The following is a 14570-nucleotide window of genomic DNA, read 5'->3' on the forward strand; positions in this document are numbered from 1 at the left end:
GGTCATCGTTGTGAACAAGTTGTGAGCATGTGAAGGGCGAGTCAAGATTACATTCGATCATGAATTAGTCACGTGACTAGCAGACTTTTTCGCGTCTGCCTGCAGTGGAAAGTACGAAGGAGGACGGTCACTGTGTCCACCACATAAGGTCCTTGCGACTGAAATACCAAGCTCGTTCCACTCTAAGGTGCAGTCGGAATATTCGCAACCTCCATCATGCAAAGGACTGTTCTTCCCCTCGGTTTACTCGAGTATAGCCTTGCTCATGTCCAATCAATAAAATGGGGATTTTCTTCGCGGAACTTACACCAGGCGGTAGCCCTTGCACCATCTCCTCCGCCCCCATTCGAGTCTGCTGAGGACAAAAGTGTGTTCTCTAGGTGGGTCGTCGTTCTATATCAGTTGTCCAAGCTAATGCAGCCCAGGCGGCGCGGACGCCGCAGAAAACCCAGCGCATTGACGATCAGGGACTCTGGGGCGTCAATGTCTTCCTCTGTGTTCAAGCTACCCACAAATTTTACATCGCCAATGTCCGAGCTTGAAGGGAGAGTCCTTGCGTTACAAAATATCCCAGTGCCTTTGGATGCGATAGACTCCCAGTCGGTGGGCCTTTTGCTTTTGATTGTAACCCTTCCTGTTCGCTTGCTAATGTGAGTCAAATTTTGCGCAGTTGGAGGCAAGTCCGGGGCCAGAGTCCGCAGCTTTTCCTCGTTACACGGACGAAGAGTTATTCTCATTTTATGAAGACTTGTTGGAAACAGCACCCACACAACAACCCGTAGAGGCTACGGAACCTTCTGAAGGAGACGGAGATACACAGGCTATCATTGAAATGAGACAGCGCGTCCGCATTTGTGTACGTCTCTCGAACTTGAAGATGATTTCAAGCATCTTACTGTCTTTATAGATGCAGCAGGGGGACTTGGGTAGCGCGGAAAGAGCAATAGAGCTTATGAAGGTCATTACTATGATTTCATCTCGCGTTCAGATGTTCATGGATAACTCAGCTTTCCGGTGACGCACCACCCGAGGATATTATTAATATTGTGCTCGGACATCATGCGTTGCAGGGAAATATAGAGCGATTCGAAGGTTGTATGGCAAATCTTCTATCTGGTTCGTATTCCGTTCACAGCACTTGATACTGCTAATGTAATGTGTTGATGTGTAGGCAAACCTTCCGAGACTCAACGAGACCTGCACATCAAGTCATACTTGCGCGACCCAGCTGTCTTTGCACCACGCGCATTCCCCACCCGCGCAATTGACCTTCTACACAAGTACGAGGCGTCTGGACTCCATGCCCCCATGAAGTCCTATACACGCGTTATCTCATCACTATTCTCCGTCCGCCCCTCTCCATCATCTCCTTCGGTATCCTCCACACCGGAGGTACCATTGGGAAGATTGGCTGCACATTCACAAGCTTGGGACCTTTTCGCACACATGCGCTACGTTGCGCACCCGACCCCCGATGTCCATCTATACTCACTGATGATCCGCGCCTGTGCTTCAGCTCCCTTATCTCCTGAACCAGAACGCGCCCTGGACCTATGGACTGAGATGCTCGACGCGGGAATTGTGCCGACCGAAGGGGCGTACGATGCAGTGATCCGCGCTTGTGCGAAGGCTGGAGGAGAATGGGTATCAGAGGCCATCAGGTTTGCGCGGGAAATGCGCAACCAGTTTTGGAGGTGGCGCTTCTGAATTTGGTGGCGAGGACCTTCAGGGGCTTGGTGGGCCGCGTACTTGGACAGCTCTAGTTGGACGGGTGTAAACGTGTGGGTGATTTGGGGCGTGCTAGATGGATTCTGGCAGAGGCTGTAAGAGCGCAGGGTCTAACTGAGGAGATGATGCAGCACATGTTCCACGCTTATGCCGCGTATCGACCTCCATTCAAGAGGGGTGCAACTAGGAATCGTGGACAACGACGGGGCGAATGTAGCACCAGCAGCCCTTTCAAATCAAGAGGAACAGCGAGCAAGCACTACTGAAGGCTCAGACTTGCCTTCAGTGTCTGGAGATGTTTCTCCCGACTCCAATGCAGTTCCGACTGATTTGTCGGACATGGATACCATGCCCTCATTTTCGCACCTCCCGCCCCAATCACCAGGCGAAGTCCTTGCAGAGGCCAGGGCTCTTTTCGATAGAATTCTTCAAGATACCAACTTGACCTCTCATCCTCCGTCTGATGTGCCTCCCGGCCCCCTCGCTGGCAAATTCAATATCGCACTTACACCACGTCTCCTCAATGCGTACATGTCCGTATATTACTCGCACGCGAGTATTGAAACTGCGCGCGATTTATTTGACAGACTCTTCTCTTCTGGTGATATTGGCCTCATGGGCGATTCACGAACTTACGTCGATGCTCTCGAGAAGTGTGCACTTTCCAAGTCGCATGAACGTGAAGTTGCAGGAAAATGGGTTGATGAGCTATGGACGCGCTGGGAGGAGCTTGAGCACGGGTGGATCAATGGGGATACAAAGACGACAGTGACTGCCAGGCTAGTAGAGAGAGCCCATACTGCCGTCAGGAGAGTTCATCTGTTGTCAGTCTTCTGTTTTTTTCAAGTTTTATGATCACACTAATGCCGTCGTCCAGAACTGGTAATGTCGACCGTGCAATTGCACTGGTCCGCACGTTCATGTCACGGTATCCTCCGACCGCGTTGCTTCCTCCAGCCCATAATTCATCGTCTGCTCAGGTAGACGCTCCTAGTCAAGATGTCACGAACAAACGCACAATTACCCTTTTTGCAAAACCACCCATCTTCTCGACACGTACGGTTCTCAGTAATTCTCCTTCCACTCCTCGCCCCCTCGTGCGGCTCACATCGGCTATTGGCCCACCTGACGAACGTGTCCCACCTTTGCTGAGTTTCGCGGATGTGGAACTGCTACACGCTCGTTTAGTGGAGCAGGGCAGGGGCAAAGAAGTGGGGTTCCTCAAGTGGGCGTGTAAGGCGTATGAGGGAGCGCTAAGAACACGTCGGGAAGCTGTACTTGGAGCGCGGGTCCCCGTAGGAGAGGATGTCCAGTGAGAGGGAACTATCATGCATACCATATCTTTTTAAAACTAATTGCGATGATCACAATATTGTGCATGCAAGGGTGATCAGTTTATGGTTTAATTTCCTTGCCAACGGATTCAAGGGGCGTTCAGCGAGCTATTCAATTGTATGAGCTGCAGCTACACGAATTGTTTAAGATTCGCGACGATAAGTAGTTGGTTTAATTCTCACCAGCGCTGAAACCTTCTTACAGGTATACTGCCACCGGATACACTGTATCATAACAAGTTTGAAGTTAACGATCTGGCCGGCGTGATGTATGATTGGCAGTGGTGTACCATCATATAAGTACTATTTCGGTAAAGGCAGTCACATCAGCTGGCGGTCCTGCATCTTCCTGCATGCGCAGTAGTCATCTACTTCCTTACGGCACATTCATCACTTGTGGAGAAGACTTCTCTGTGGAAGGTAGCATTACGGTATACCGTAGCTTCCTTCCCGCGCCTCAGAGAAAATTGGAACTCGTGGTACGGACTCATATCATAGTTTCCTGAGCCATCAGTTGGTATCTCGTCAATGCCTAGCTACCAAAGTGTCCCTGTCACTGGGATTCTTGTAGTAACCCATGATCAAACGATCCTGGCATGAGGTACATGAACCAAATTTCTAATAGGTGTTTTTGAAATGGTGTTTCAACGATATCCCAACTTAACGGACATGCATTGAAACATTGAACCTGAACTTGACGTTCGAACTTAGTATGTTCAATGCTTGCCTTGCCTGCGAGTCGCAACGTCGCGTTCTACAGGCATGTAGTCTACAGGATCTCATCAAAGGCAGAGTGCCACCAGGTTTTCGTGATTGGCGCCATCCTCAGTGCACTGGCAGGGCGTCTTATTCGCAGGACTGTCACGGTTGGTCTACTTACTAGTATTCCTGAGTCGTCATTTGCTGAGCCTGGCAGAGGCGGTCGAATATGTCAAGTGTGGGTCCGGTATAGCGTAGGCTAAACTTACTAGTATGATAAGGCCCACAGTTCACAAGGTGGGCTTCCCTACTTAGATCAGACAACTGGTCCATTGACAGTGCTAACTCACATATGTCAGTGCGGGCCTTTCTGCTACTAAGACCGAACATTATATTACCACCAGCATCATAACTTCTTGACATAAGAACGTTCCATGTTGCACCTCAACAGTTCAACATTGGTGTCGGTATTAGTGTCCCTCGAAAGTTCCGTGCAAAGCATCATATACTCCCGGATCATTCTATCTCCATTCTATCTCCATGGACTAGTATTCACGCCTCCTCTCCGGCGATTGCACTGCTGCCACCTCGAGGTATAAACGTAAATGCCATTCAAAGGCTTTCAGTTTGTCCTGTGGCACCTTAACTGATCCGAAAAATTGTCGCACAGAATGTCTTTAGTAAGTCACTATCTTGGACAGCCACTGCACCACACCTTAACGTGTTGAAAGTTGTTGTTGTTACGATCGTGGTGCGTTATACTGTGATATTTACGGACTGGGACAGACGACAATACACACCAGGTGTACGACTTCGCGTCTAACCTGGACGACGAGGTGCGTAATAGAATCACATGCCCAGGGTGAGGTAGTTTGTTTAGAGCCCAAACAGATCAACTACCTCTTAAACTCTCGAACGACATTAGCAAAAGGGCTATTTCTTGGATGTCGTTATATACCCTTCGTGATATGTGCCCTGCACGCTGCGAGTACGGTCGGGGCTATCTTAATGTCATGACTGACTAAACAAAATACTTATACTTGTTTGCAGTGGCCCTCTCACGGAGCGTTGAGGTATGCATGCGACCACGAAACACTCGAATTTTTTGACTTACAATCGCACAAGGCTTGCCCAGTGCTTGTTCAAAGTAACCTACGTCAGTGTGCGGAGTCTCCATGACCTGCCCACCCGCTGACCAATATTGGTAGTGTCCCTTGGGATTCTCCTATTATGCGCAGAGTGTAAGGGATACAGTTTATTAGACGAATATCACTGAAGTCAACGTACGCATAGGTATTTTTGTCCTACGAACATATGCGCTGTGGAACCGTGACCAACGTGTTCGAAAAGCGCTGTTGATTTTTTTTCTCGTGAGTACGCAAAAAAGATAACCTCCTTCGTCTTCACAATTCCAACTCTAATTAGGCACTTCTCTGTGGAGTGATAATATTGTTAGTAGCATGCGGGATGCGATTGAAAAACACTATTTGTACGTCTTTCCAAGTTGAGGTCACTGCATGTCTGGAGCAGGAGTTGCAGTCACACGAGGTTGCTACTCCTCTGCTTCGATACCAGCCAACTTCATTCTTGTACCCTACATCATCTTGTTACTCCTCGAAATAGGTTGGTCTGTCGTTTGTTGCCCAATCTGTACATTCAACTAAAGCCGCAACTATCGCGCAGAGGTTGTCTGTCTCACCTTCTACAGAATGATAAGATACTACCGTGCCACACGCTGCCGACTTTTAACGTTAGTTACCCAATATAGCGTGGGCTATATCCTTGGTGGGCTATGTGAGCGAATACAATAATTTTAATGCGACACACTAATGTTTTACAGTCTTCACTGTAATCAATGTCATTACCATCTGCTTTGTTCCGGTATGTATCCTTAACATCTAGGCTTTCTCGACTCATGAAATCTATAAACTCGTGGTTCTACAGGGTGACTATGGTCCAGTGTTTGAAGCGTGAGGTTTTTCCAACGAGAATGAATGATTCCTCATGCACTCTTATTGTTTGTAGGACACAGATCGTGGCACAGGGTATTCTTGCAACTCGAATGCAACTTGACCTATCGAACCTTGATCGCCTCTCGGCGGCCACTACATCAGACTCGACCGAGTATGATCAAACGAATTTGGACTTCTTCGAATTGTCACAAAGAGCATCATCTGTCGCACCCAGTGGCACCATGCCAAAGGTTTAGTACGAGCACGATGGCAAAACATATCTACTTCCTTAAATACGTCTTCCGATTGCTATGTAACGGGCTGAGCGTGAGGCCAACATGCCCTTGAGTTTATAATAGTGAGGTTACTGGCGATTTCCAGTGCGAGAACCAGAACTATGTACATGGTTTTGCCTCCTACTAAACAACGCCGGGTCCATGGTAAGTGATAAGGGCTAGCCGCTAAACAATGAGCTTCCACCGACGACAACTTTGTCCATTACCTGTGTAACTACACGGCGAGTCACATGTTGTGACGGCGCTTGTGGTACATCTGAGATGGGATTGAAAAAGCAGAGCACAAGCACCCACCTGAGCCTGCGGGAGTCTTTGCGAATGGTAGCTTGAGTTGCCTGAGCGATATTTTATGATGCCTAGGGTCAAGTGGCGCTTGCTGGATCCGATGTGTCGAGTGAGTTGCAATTGACAAAGCTAGAAGCAACACGAAACTTCACACATAGTGCCATGACGGCAGTGAAAGCTGGACAGCTCGAGATGCGGAAGGCTATCTTTCTCTAATCATTGGGAGGCGAGCTACTTCTTTTGGCGCCGAACACCGCGTTTCAGGGGGTCAGTACTGGTCAGTGTTCATTAACGTTCATTGCGTAGACCATCACGGTGCATAAGGAATACCAGTACCAAGTACAGTACTACTACTAGTAAGTGTTGTTGACGCGATGAATCGTGTCGTAGTCATATACTTACTAGGTTTCAAACTCCGGTCAGGATTGTATTATACACCTTGCCATCAACCGCATCAGTTTTTTTCTCAAAGCTGTCGTACAGTGTAGTACGTTCCTGTGCATATGTCAGCTGAGTGTATGCTCCCGCGGTGTGTACGTACCCTACCACTGCCATGGCCCAACAGTAGTCGGCAAAGGTCTTGTACGAGGGGGACACCAATAGTGCCACTCACCATGTGGGCAATAGGGCGTGAATGGGGCTCATAATGAAGCTACTCATACGGTGCTCCGAGATGTGCAGGCAACGTGAAATGGTAAGTGTCTATATTATCTCAATATCAATGTTTCGTGGCATTCCCTCCTTCCGAAGTTCCCCTTTGCGAGGGCTTTACTCACAGGCTAATTGCAGAGATTAGGCAAAAGGGACAGGCACAGGGAAAGCCCATGAAACGATGGGATATGCTCTTGGAGATCAGGTTGGTGCTATGAGGTGAGCTCGTTCGAAGCCTGCGGTACTTACTGTAGGAGCTGAAGGCATCTGTTATGGCAAACCGAATTTTCAACCAGAAAGTACTCTCCATGTACACCGGCTAGTATATGTAGCCAAAGTCGAACAAACCTGTTCCACCTTTTTTGGTCTGGGTAAACTGGTTCCACTTTTTTTTTGCGTGTCTGCACAAAGTTCAGTCTTGGCCTCGCGTTTTTGTCGTAGTGCTAATAATAGTATCATTAGGCATGATCCATGACGTCAATGACATCGGTAGGAGAGACTCTGAGAGACTTCTCTCTACCGCAATGTCTTGCATAAGGTCGGAATTACTAGTACTTTAAATAACATTGATGGGAATGGTCATTTTTACTGAAAATACAGAACGTTTCGGTGAACACGTGTCTCAAAGGGAGTCGATGAATCTCTATGACGAGCGCTGTTCGACCATCCCATCTGTCCCATCTGTCCTGTTCGAGGATGAGTACAATGCGGCTCCGTTTGCGTCAATCGGTCTACGACATACTAGGCGACACGCTCAGGATCGCTTGGCAGACCAGAAGCGCGAAGGAAAGGTACGATAGAAAGTGACATTCATGTCATGGATCGCGTTTGCCACACTCCCAGGCTTCGAGTATAAGAATCCAAGAGTCTGAGGGAAGTAAGACTACAAGCCGCCATGGGTCCACTTCTTGCACCCCTGATCTACACACAGATCCCCGCCTTCGTCCTACAGATCGGTATAACATTTGACTCGCGGGCTCCCTGGAATTTTGCAACTTGCGCTGTGATTCTCTTCGTCTGCTTGACTTGCATTCAGCATGCCAGGACTAATATCATTTTTGTTGATTATTTCATCGGCATGGGAATCACTGGCCTTGCTATGGATGCCATACATATGACATTGCTAGTCCAACCCCTTCACATCTTCCGCCATCAGAAGCAAACACAATCAGCATATGAACTCCCTTGGTTCAAGAGGTTTATATGGGCTTCGCAGTTGTGCGGTTCACCCAGAGGAGTAGGTTGGAATCATCAAGTAAGTTCACCCTGAAGCACCAGTCGATCACAAGCCTGATGATTCTCATTTGTAGGTGAAAAACCTCCCTGAACACTCCGCAAAGTCAAGAAAAGAATTTGTCCTTTCGCGTTTAATGAATGCAGCTAAGCACTTCCTGTGGTTCGACCTCGCACACTTCTACATAAGGCACGACCCGGCGTTTCAGTCTGCTGCAGCCTTCGCATCTCAGATGCTCACCCGTCGCATTCTTGCCTGCGGCGCATTTTTGGTGTTCAATTATTGCATCGGTGTTATTATACACTCGTTCATATCAGCTCTTGTCGTGAGTTGTACGTCGTCTGAGCCAAGCTCCTGGCCCGATTTGTTTGGTAAATGGGGGGACGCGTATACGATCAGACGATTCTGGGGGTAAGTGGTTCGCCTTGCACATGGGCTATCGTTGACATATTGTTCGTTGAACAGCCGGACTTGGCACCAATTCCTTCGACGCGTGAGTATTGTTTTGCTGAGGACTATCGACTAAGTATACTTACCTCATGCATGCTCGATCGGATTAGTTTCTGAGCCCCTTTGGCCAAAAAATGGCTTCATTCCTCGGCTTCCAATCCGGAACAAACGGATCGTCCTACACTCAACTTTACACCGCCTTTTTCGTCTCCGCCATAGCTCACTTAGGAGGTGACGCAATACTCAACACCTCTCGCATTGGGGTTTCCTCCCCTTTCTTCGTTTATCAGGCATTGGCCATCACGTTTGAGGATGGGGTTATAGCTGCTGCACGCCGCGCGGGAGTGAGAGAGACGAAGTGGACGCGTGTAATTGGGTATGTGTGGGTGATTTGTTGGTTCGTTGCTACTGCGACGCCGTGGGTCACTGCTGTTGGCGTTGCCGGGGTGGAAGGTGGGGGTCAACCAATCCCCTCCAATTTTCCACCTTCTTTATGCGATGTTCTAGTCAAATATTTGGGTGTATAGTCGAGTTTTATGTAAGCTCGGGCTTGCTTACTCACGTACGGTACACGTCGCGTCAACGCCGATTGGACGTCTTACGATATCTGTGTGCGTTTAATCTGTCAATTTTCTGTTCTCATATACCCACGTTACTTGTTGATGTATCTTACTACGTATGTTATCGTCCAATGTCGACGGCGGTTTCCATGCTGGTGCCATGATAGGCCATGATAACACGTACCTCAGCGATACTATAACACAATACTTATACAGAAGTATGTGCCCTCAGACCTGGAACGCTAATTTTCGTCTCCAGCATTGCTCACTTAGGAGGTAATGCAGTGGTCAACTCCTCCCGCATTAGCATTTTATGCCCTTTCTTCATTTATCAGGAAATCACCATCACGTTTGAGGATATGGTTATATCTGCTGGATGGCGTGCGGGATTGGAAGAGACGGGATGGACGCGCGTGATGGGGTATGCGTGGGCGATTTGTGGGTTCATTTTTATTGCGACGCCCTGGGTCACTACTGTCAGCATTACTGGGATAGAACACGGGAGTGAAGTGATCCCATTTTTTCTTTATGCGTCCTGGTCAATTTTGTACATTTATGGTCGAGTCCTGATACCACCATTATACGTACCTCAGAGATACTACAGAGGCGGATAAAATATCGCTGTATGCCCCAGACGATAGAGCACTACAAGACGAGCGCGCGTTACCCGAAGATGGACGGTGCGTGCGATAGTATCACAATCATGCCCCCCCCCCTTTCGAGGAGACGGGACCAGGAAACTGAACACAGCCTGGGATGACTCTGTGTCACACAAGGTGGTACAGTCCTTTGAAATTTCGGAGACATACGTATTCAATGAGATGACAACTCACTGGGGCCACAAAGAGAATAACACCGGTGATCATCATCTTGGGTATCATTAAATAAAGCATTGCTTCGGTAATTTCCTTAGGATCTCTTAGGATGCCCCTTTAGCCAATTTGGATTCAGCGAATATGCAAGGATGACATGCTATGTATTTGCGGTTTTATCTCCTATGGTGTTTCATCTGGCACAACACCCCCTAGAAAAAACAGACTTGCACGGTGGTGACAGTAGCAGCTGCCAATAAGCCAATCAAAGTAAGAGAACCACTAACAGCACCTGCCGCACGCTGTTATCATCAATGTCAACAAACTTTGACATCTTCATTTTGTCAGAGTAACTTGCCTTTTGTGGCACACCTGAGGAGTACCCAATGGTGTAAGCGACACGAGTGAGCACCCAGAAGAAACTCGCAGCGGCAGCTATGTAAGGATACTTCAGTCCAGTTATGAGAGTGCTGCAAATGCATGTTCACTGAGCACGCGAGTTCTGGGGCCAGAGTGCCGATTGACTCACGAAATAAGGATCAACGGCATGCTTTCGAGAGTGTTCTGATGGCAACCTAAAACCCGGGGATCGATTTAATACTGTGTCAGTGTCGAAGATCTGAAAGACATACGCTGGACGCAGTTATACCGAAGGGCAGCTGGATTATCTTTTAGTTGAGCGTTCTCCGCATACACTGGGCCGAGTTGAGTAGGCAACTGAACCGCAAAGGCTAACGGAAAGCCAACGTTGAGGATATGGAATACCAGCTGCATCCCTAGCAGGGTAGACACGTAAGATCTGCCACAGGATGACCCAGGCAGCCGATAACATCGAGCCAGCCACATACTGGTAACTGAGTAAACAAACTATCAGTGCATGGTAAATTCGGATGTACGTGCTTGGGCTCACCCGTCCGGCAGAACTAGAGTCATACTCTTCCGCGTGAGGGGGTCTAATGAGGAAGCTTTGACTTGTGTTGAATGGAGTCCGGTATGTACTCTGAATTTGTCTTCACAAATGAAGATTGATGTCGCGTTTTAAAATTGCTATCTGGACTCTGCTGCTGGTTGGCTGCTCTTGCTGCTGGGAGCAACGAACGTTACGGACTCGCACTGCGGTCCGACTGCAGTGCCACTTATCCTCCCATTACCAGGATCTTGATGACAGCGTGGTTACGGCGCAGCAATCGCTCATTCACCGCTCCCGGGTAACAATCAGACTCAGAGGGCAACTCGAGGTTGGTCTGCCAGAGTCAGCCATACGCAGTAGAGCGCAGTAGCTGGTCAGCGTGCCTCCAAATCCTGGCACTTATAGTGACCACCTAGGATCCTGCTCATCTTCCAATTTGAACGTCCTAGGACGGTATCTTCACCGGAGTCCGAAGAGCCAAGTTCCAGTCCATGTACTATATTATATAGTCTTGAAAACTTGACTAGCTTGACTCTGCATATTCCTTGTTTGTGTGTGTTATGATGTTTTGGAAGCTGCTTCGACCATCTTGGGGCCCGTTTCTACTTACACCGGTTTTTCATTGCTCAAGACATAGTAACGTATCTGTTGAAATTTACCAGCGCTATAGGAGGCAGTCAAGCGGTCATTTCAAGTGCGACACTCGCTCCTTGCGCCGAAGCCTCATCCTGATGTGCCATCCCCCCGGGTTGGCGTTAGCGAGCTATTGTTTTAGTCTAGGTACACATTGGTCAATGAGCACTTCTGGAGACTGTGATGTCAAATCAGGGGGGTGTGATGTGCTGTTGATCAGCGCTGTCAACCGTTGTCCTCGGTGATAATATATGATATCTAACCTATGCACATGGTAATCATTTTTCACCTTATCGGATGACCAAGGCTACGCCGGTCACTGGTACTTATATTTGCCAAGGCTAGAACCAACAGCTGCCGCGAGCAAGGTACATTACGGCTCCTCTGTACCCTTGTTGGCTTTCACGTTCACGCGCTTCAATGTCCAGCATGATTGACGATGATGACCACCGCCTGGAGGCACTTGGGTACAAGCCTTCCTTCCGGCGTGAGTTCTCGAATCTCGCCACCATTAGCTTTGCATTCAGCATCATGGTGTGTTCTGTCCTTTCCACGGCTGTTCCAACCTCACTTGAAAACATAGGGATTGTGCTCCAGTATCGCGACGACTCTCAACACTCCACTGTTACTTGGAGGTCCCGCTTCCGTACGTCATAACTTAATACTTTTCACAACGTGGAAAGAACCTCAATTCCAGGTTACTTGGTGCTGGTTAATCGGATCATGTATGTGCTTCACGCTTGGATCCAGCATCGCGGAGATAGTCTCTGCATTTCCTACATGTGGTGGGCTGTATACGGCGTCAGCTCGACTCTGTCCAAAGTCGAATCGTGCAGTCGTAGGTTGGATCGTTGGCTGGTTAAACATCCTCGGTCAGGTCGCGGGGCTATCATCGACGGAGTTTGGACTCGCGAACATGATTTGGGCTGCAGTGTCAATATCTAATCCGACCTTTGTACTGACACAAGGAAAGACGGTTGGATTATTCGCCGGACTTCTCATTGTCCATGGACTCTTGAATTCGGTGGCGACACGGTACCTGGCCTTTGCTACGAGAGGTTTTGTATTCGTGAATCTCGGTGCAACTGTCGTTATCATCATTGTTTTGCTAGCGACAACACCTCGTTCAGAGATGCATGCAGCGAACTACGTGTTTGGAAGTCAAGGAATTGTGAATCAAACAGGGGGTTGGAATAATGGGATCGCTTTTTTGCTGGGGTTGTTGAGTGTCCAATGGACGGTACGTGACAGGATGATCTTCCTTCATAGCGTTGACTTATCTCAAAAGATGAGTAGATGACGGTAAGATTCAGACGGCTTACAAAAGTTGATATGGATTTGAATGACGTGACAGGATTACGATGCGACGGCTCACATTTCGTATGTACTCTTCCTGAACGTTTAGTACCCAATTAACTCATCTTTGATCTTAGCGAAGAAGTTCGTCGTGCTGCGTACGCAGGTACGTTGGATCATTGCAAAGCTCATGTTATGAGATTCTCATATCCTTCCCTGCAGCGCCCGCTGCGATATTTATTGCTGGTAAGCTTTGCTCTTCGATAATTCGTGATATTATCAAACAAAAATTCAGTCATCGGGACCGGGATATTGGGGTGGCTATTGAATATCGTCCTCATGCTGTGTTCGGGACCAATGTGAGTTACTCCACATGTTATTTATCCCCGCCACTTCTTATAGATACTATTAGAGAAAATCTCCCAGGAATATCTGGATCCGCGTTCTTGCAGGTATGGCACAAGCTATGGATTATCTTCGAGTGTAAGCGAAGAGCTCACTACACCGTAGATTATGGTTATGCGTATGGGCACACCGGCAGCGCTCTTCCTTTGGGTAGTTATCTTGTTCTGCTTCATATGCACAAGATCGGACTGACTTTGTGATAAGAGCTTTGTTTGCCTTACAGCTTTTTTTGTTTCCCAAACGGCGCTACAAGCATGCTCTCGTACAGTCTACGCCTTCAGCCGTGATCATGGCAAGCAACAGAGTCTAGTAAATATCTCGTATCCTAACTAGATCCTCAGGTCTTCCCGATAACGGATACTTTGGTCATATTGCGGGTTCCACGAGAACTCCACTGCGTGCTATCTGGTTTACTACTATCCTGTCCATTCTTCCAGGTTTACTCGATCTAGCCTCCCCGATTGCCGCGAATGCAATATTTGCGCTGACCGCCATTGCACTCGATCTGAGTTACATTATTCCAATATTCTTGTGAGAGGGTTTTGTCGTTCTTATCGCTTGACTGATCGAGGGCACACTTGCAGGCGTCGCCTCTACGCAAATCACCCGGAAGTAGATTTCCGCCCAGGACCGTTTTACATGGGACCAGGGCTCCTAGGTTGGGCAGCAAATATTGCTTGCATAAGCTGGACTCTCTTTGTCTGCATCATTTTCTCGCTGCCCACCGTGTTCCCCGTTACAAAGGATAATATGAATTATGCAGCCGTGATTGCCATCGGTGTTGTTGTTCTTAGTGGGTGAGTACGAATTACTTCTGTTCCAAGTTTGGAGTAACTGAGCGTCGCATAATGACTAGGATTTGGTACATCATCAGGTGAGTTGTTAAATTCGCTAATATTCAACATTGTCATCAAACCACGATCACCCAGCGCGCATCGACATTATCACGGACCTACGTCCAACCTTGATGCCGAAGCAAAAGCTCGGCTCGGTTTGGTGAACGAGGTTCGGCCCGACGCGCCGTCCATCAGTGAAAAGGAGAAAGATCCAGTGCGCATATCTTTGGACTCTGCGTAGTTTTTTTCCCTCTTTCTATTCCATTGGGCGGAAGAGTACTCAAAGTTTGGATACTTATGCGCACCTTCATCGCCGCAGCCGTTAGTCGTGGTATTATACCGCAGCGCGTCTGATACGTGCTTGCATTTGAATATGTTACATACTTTCCCACTCCGAAACTACATCCGAATAACGTTGCAGAAATTTGAATGTGGTAGCGGCATGCATTGCCACGCAGGTGCAATGCAGGTCAGTTTTCACTTCACGTA

The 14570-nt window shown here is 48.2% G+C and overlaps 4 protein-coding genes across 4 annotated transcripts; 3 read left to right on the top strand and 1 right to left on the bottom strand.

Annotated features, from left to right (window-relative positions):
- Positions 1-92: 92 nt before the first annotated feature.
- Positions 93-2730, top strand: EDB91DRAFT_1335598 (uncharacterized protein). Its single transcript, XM_041325500.1, has 10 exons — positions 93-380; positions 426-603; positions 671-856; positions 908-958; positions 1008-1116; positions 1172-1661; positions 1902-2261; positions 2316-2552; positions 2606-2656; positions 2709-2730. Exons 1-10 carry the CDS (start codon positions 217-219, stop codon positions 2710-2712), a joined length of 1830 nt encoding a protein of 609 aa, XP_041178978.1. The 5' UTR covers positions 93-216; the 3' UTR covers positions 2713-2730.
- A 5110-nt stretch (positions 2731-7840) lies between these two features.
- EDB91DRAFT_1050675 (membrane bound O-acyl transferase family-domain-containing protein) lies at positions 7841-9156 on the top strand (the record flags this gene model as incomplete). The annotated part of the gene is made up of 4 exons (XM_041313546.1): positions 7841-8200; positions 8256-8590; positions 8645-8672; positions 8740-9156. 4 exons carry the CDS (start codon positions 7841-7843, stop codon positions 9154-9156), a joined length of 1140 nt encoding a protein of 379 aa, XP_041178979.1.
- Positions 9157-10114: 958 nt separating this feature from the next.
- Positions 10115-11109, bottom strand: EDB91DRAFT_196104 (membrane-associated proteins in eicosanoid and glutathione metabolism). The gene is made up of 6 exons (XM_041326391.1): positions 10912-11109; positions 10749-10855; positions 10634-10696; positions 10531-10576; positions 10360-10471; positions 10115-10303 (listed from the first exon to the last, which is right to left on the bottom strand). The coding sequence occupies exons 1-6, from the start codon at positions 10932-10934 to the stop codon at positions 10214-10216; spliced, it is 441 nt and encodes a 146-aa protein (XP_041178980.1). The 5' UTR covers positions 10935-11109; the 3' UTR covers positions 10115-10213.
- Positions 11110-11913: 804 nt separating this feature from the next.
- EDB91DRAFT_1123609 (APC amino acid permease) lies at positions 11914-14567 on the top strand. Its single transcript, XM_041318322.1, has 15 exons — positions 11914-12078; positions 12128-12190; positions 12242-12784; positions 12841-12846; positions 12899-12924; positions 12978-13006; positions 13063-13086; positions 13136-13199; positions 13253-13292; positions 13351-13395; positions 13450-13537; positions 13587-13776; positions 13830-14042; positions 14102-14119; positions 14175-14567. Exons 1-15 carry the CDS (start codon positions 11965-11967, stop codon positions 14320-14322), a joined length of 1611 nt encoding a protein of 536 aa, XP_041178981.1. The 5' UTR covers positions 11914-11964; the 3' UTR covers positions 14323-14567.
- Positions 14568-14570: the final 3 nt, after the last annotated feature.

The sequence above is a fragment of the Suillus paluster genome (assembly GCF_016628075.1).
Source record: "Suillus paluster strain FC165 chromosome Unknown EDB91scaffold_16, whole genome shotgun sequence".
NCBI classification, from domain to species: domain Eukaryota; kingdom Fungi; phylum Basidiomycota; class Agaricomycetes; order Boletales; family Suillaceae; genus Suillus; species Suillus paluster.

What these genes read in the sequence shown, in the direction of transcription:
- EDB91DRAFT_196104 (XM_041326391.1), bottom strand. Translation starts at nt 10,934, where the DNA reads ATGACTCTAGTTCTGCCGGACGG. An exon ending in TGGTATTCCATATCCTCAAC is followed by an intron (nt 10,697 to 10,748) that starts GTTGGCTTTCCG and finishes AACTCGGCCCAG; the next exon opens with TGTATGCGGAGAACGCTCAA. An exon ending in CCTCAGGTGTGCCACAAAAG is followed by an intron (nt 10,304 to 10,359) that starts GCAAGTTACTCT and finishes TGATGATAACAG; the next exon opens with CGTGCGGCAGGTGCTGTTAG.
- EDB91DRAFT_1123609 (XM_041318322.1), top strand. Translation starts at nt 11,965, where the DNA reads ATGTCCAGCATGATTGACGATGATGACCACCGCCTGGAGGCACTTGGG. An exon ending in GCTTTGCATTCAGCATCATG is followed by an intron (nt 12,079 to 12,127) that starts GTGTGTTCTGTC and finishes TTGAAAACATAG; the next exon opens with GGATTGTGCTCCAGTATCGC. An exon ending in CGCTGCGATATTTATTGCTG is followed by an intron (nt 13,087 to 13,135) that starts GTAAGCTTTGCT and finishes ACAAAAATTCAG; the next exon opens with TCATCGGGACCGGGATATTG.
- EDB91DRAFT_1335598 (XM_041325500.1), top strand. Translation starts at nt 217, where the DNA reads ATGCAAAGGACTGTTCTTCCCCTCGGTTTACTCGAGTATAGCCTTGCT. An exon ending in TGGGTATCAGAGGCCATCAG is followed by an intron (nt 1,662 to 1,901) that starts GTTTGCGCGGGA and finishes CCTCCATTCAAG; the next exon opens with AGGGGTGCAACTAGGAATCG. An exon ending in GTCAGGAGAGTTCATCTGTT is followed by an intron (nt 2,553 to 2,605) that starts GTCAGTCTTCTG and finishes GCCGTCGTCCAG; the next exon opens with AACTGGTAATGTCGACCGTG.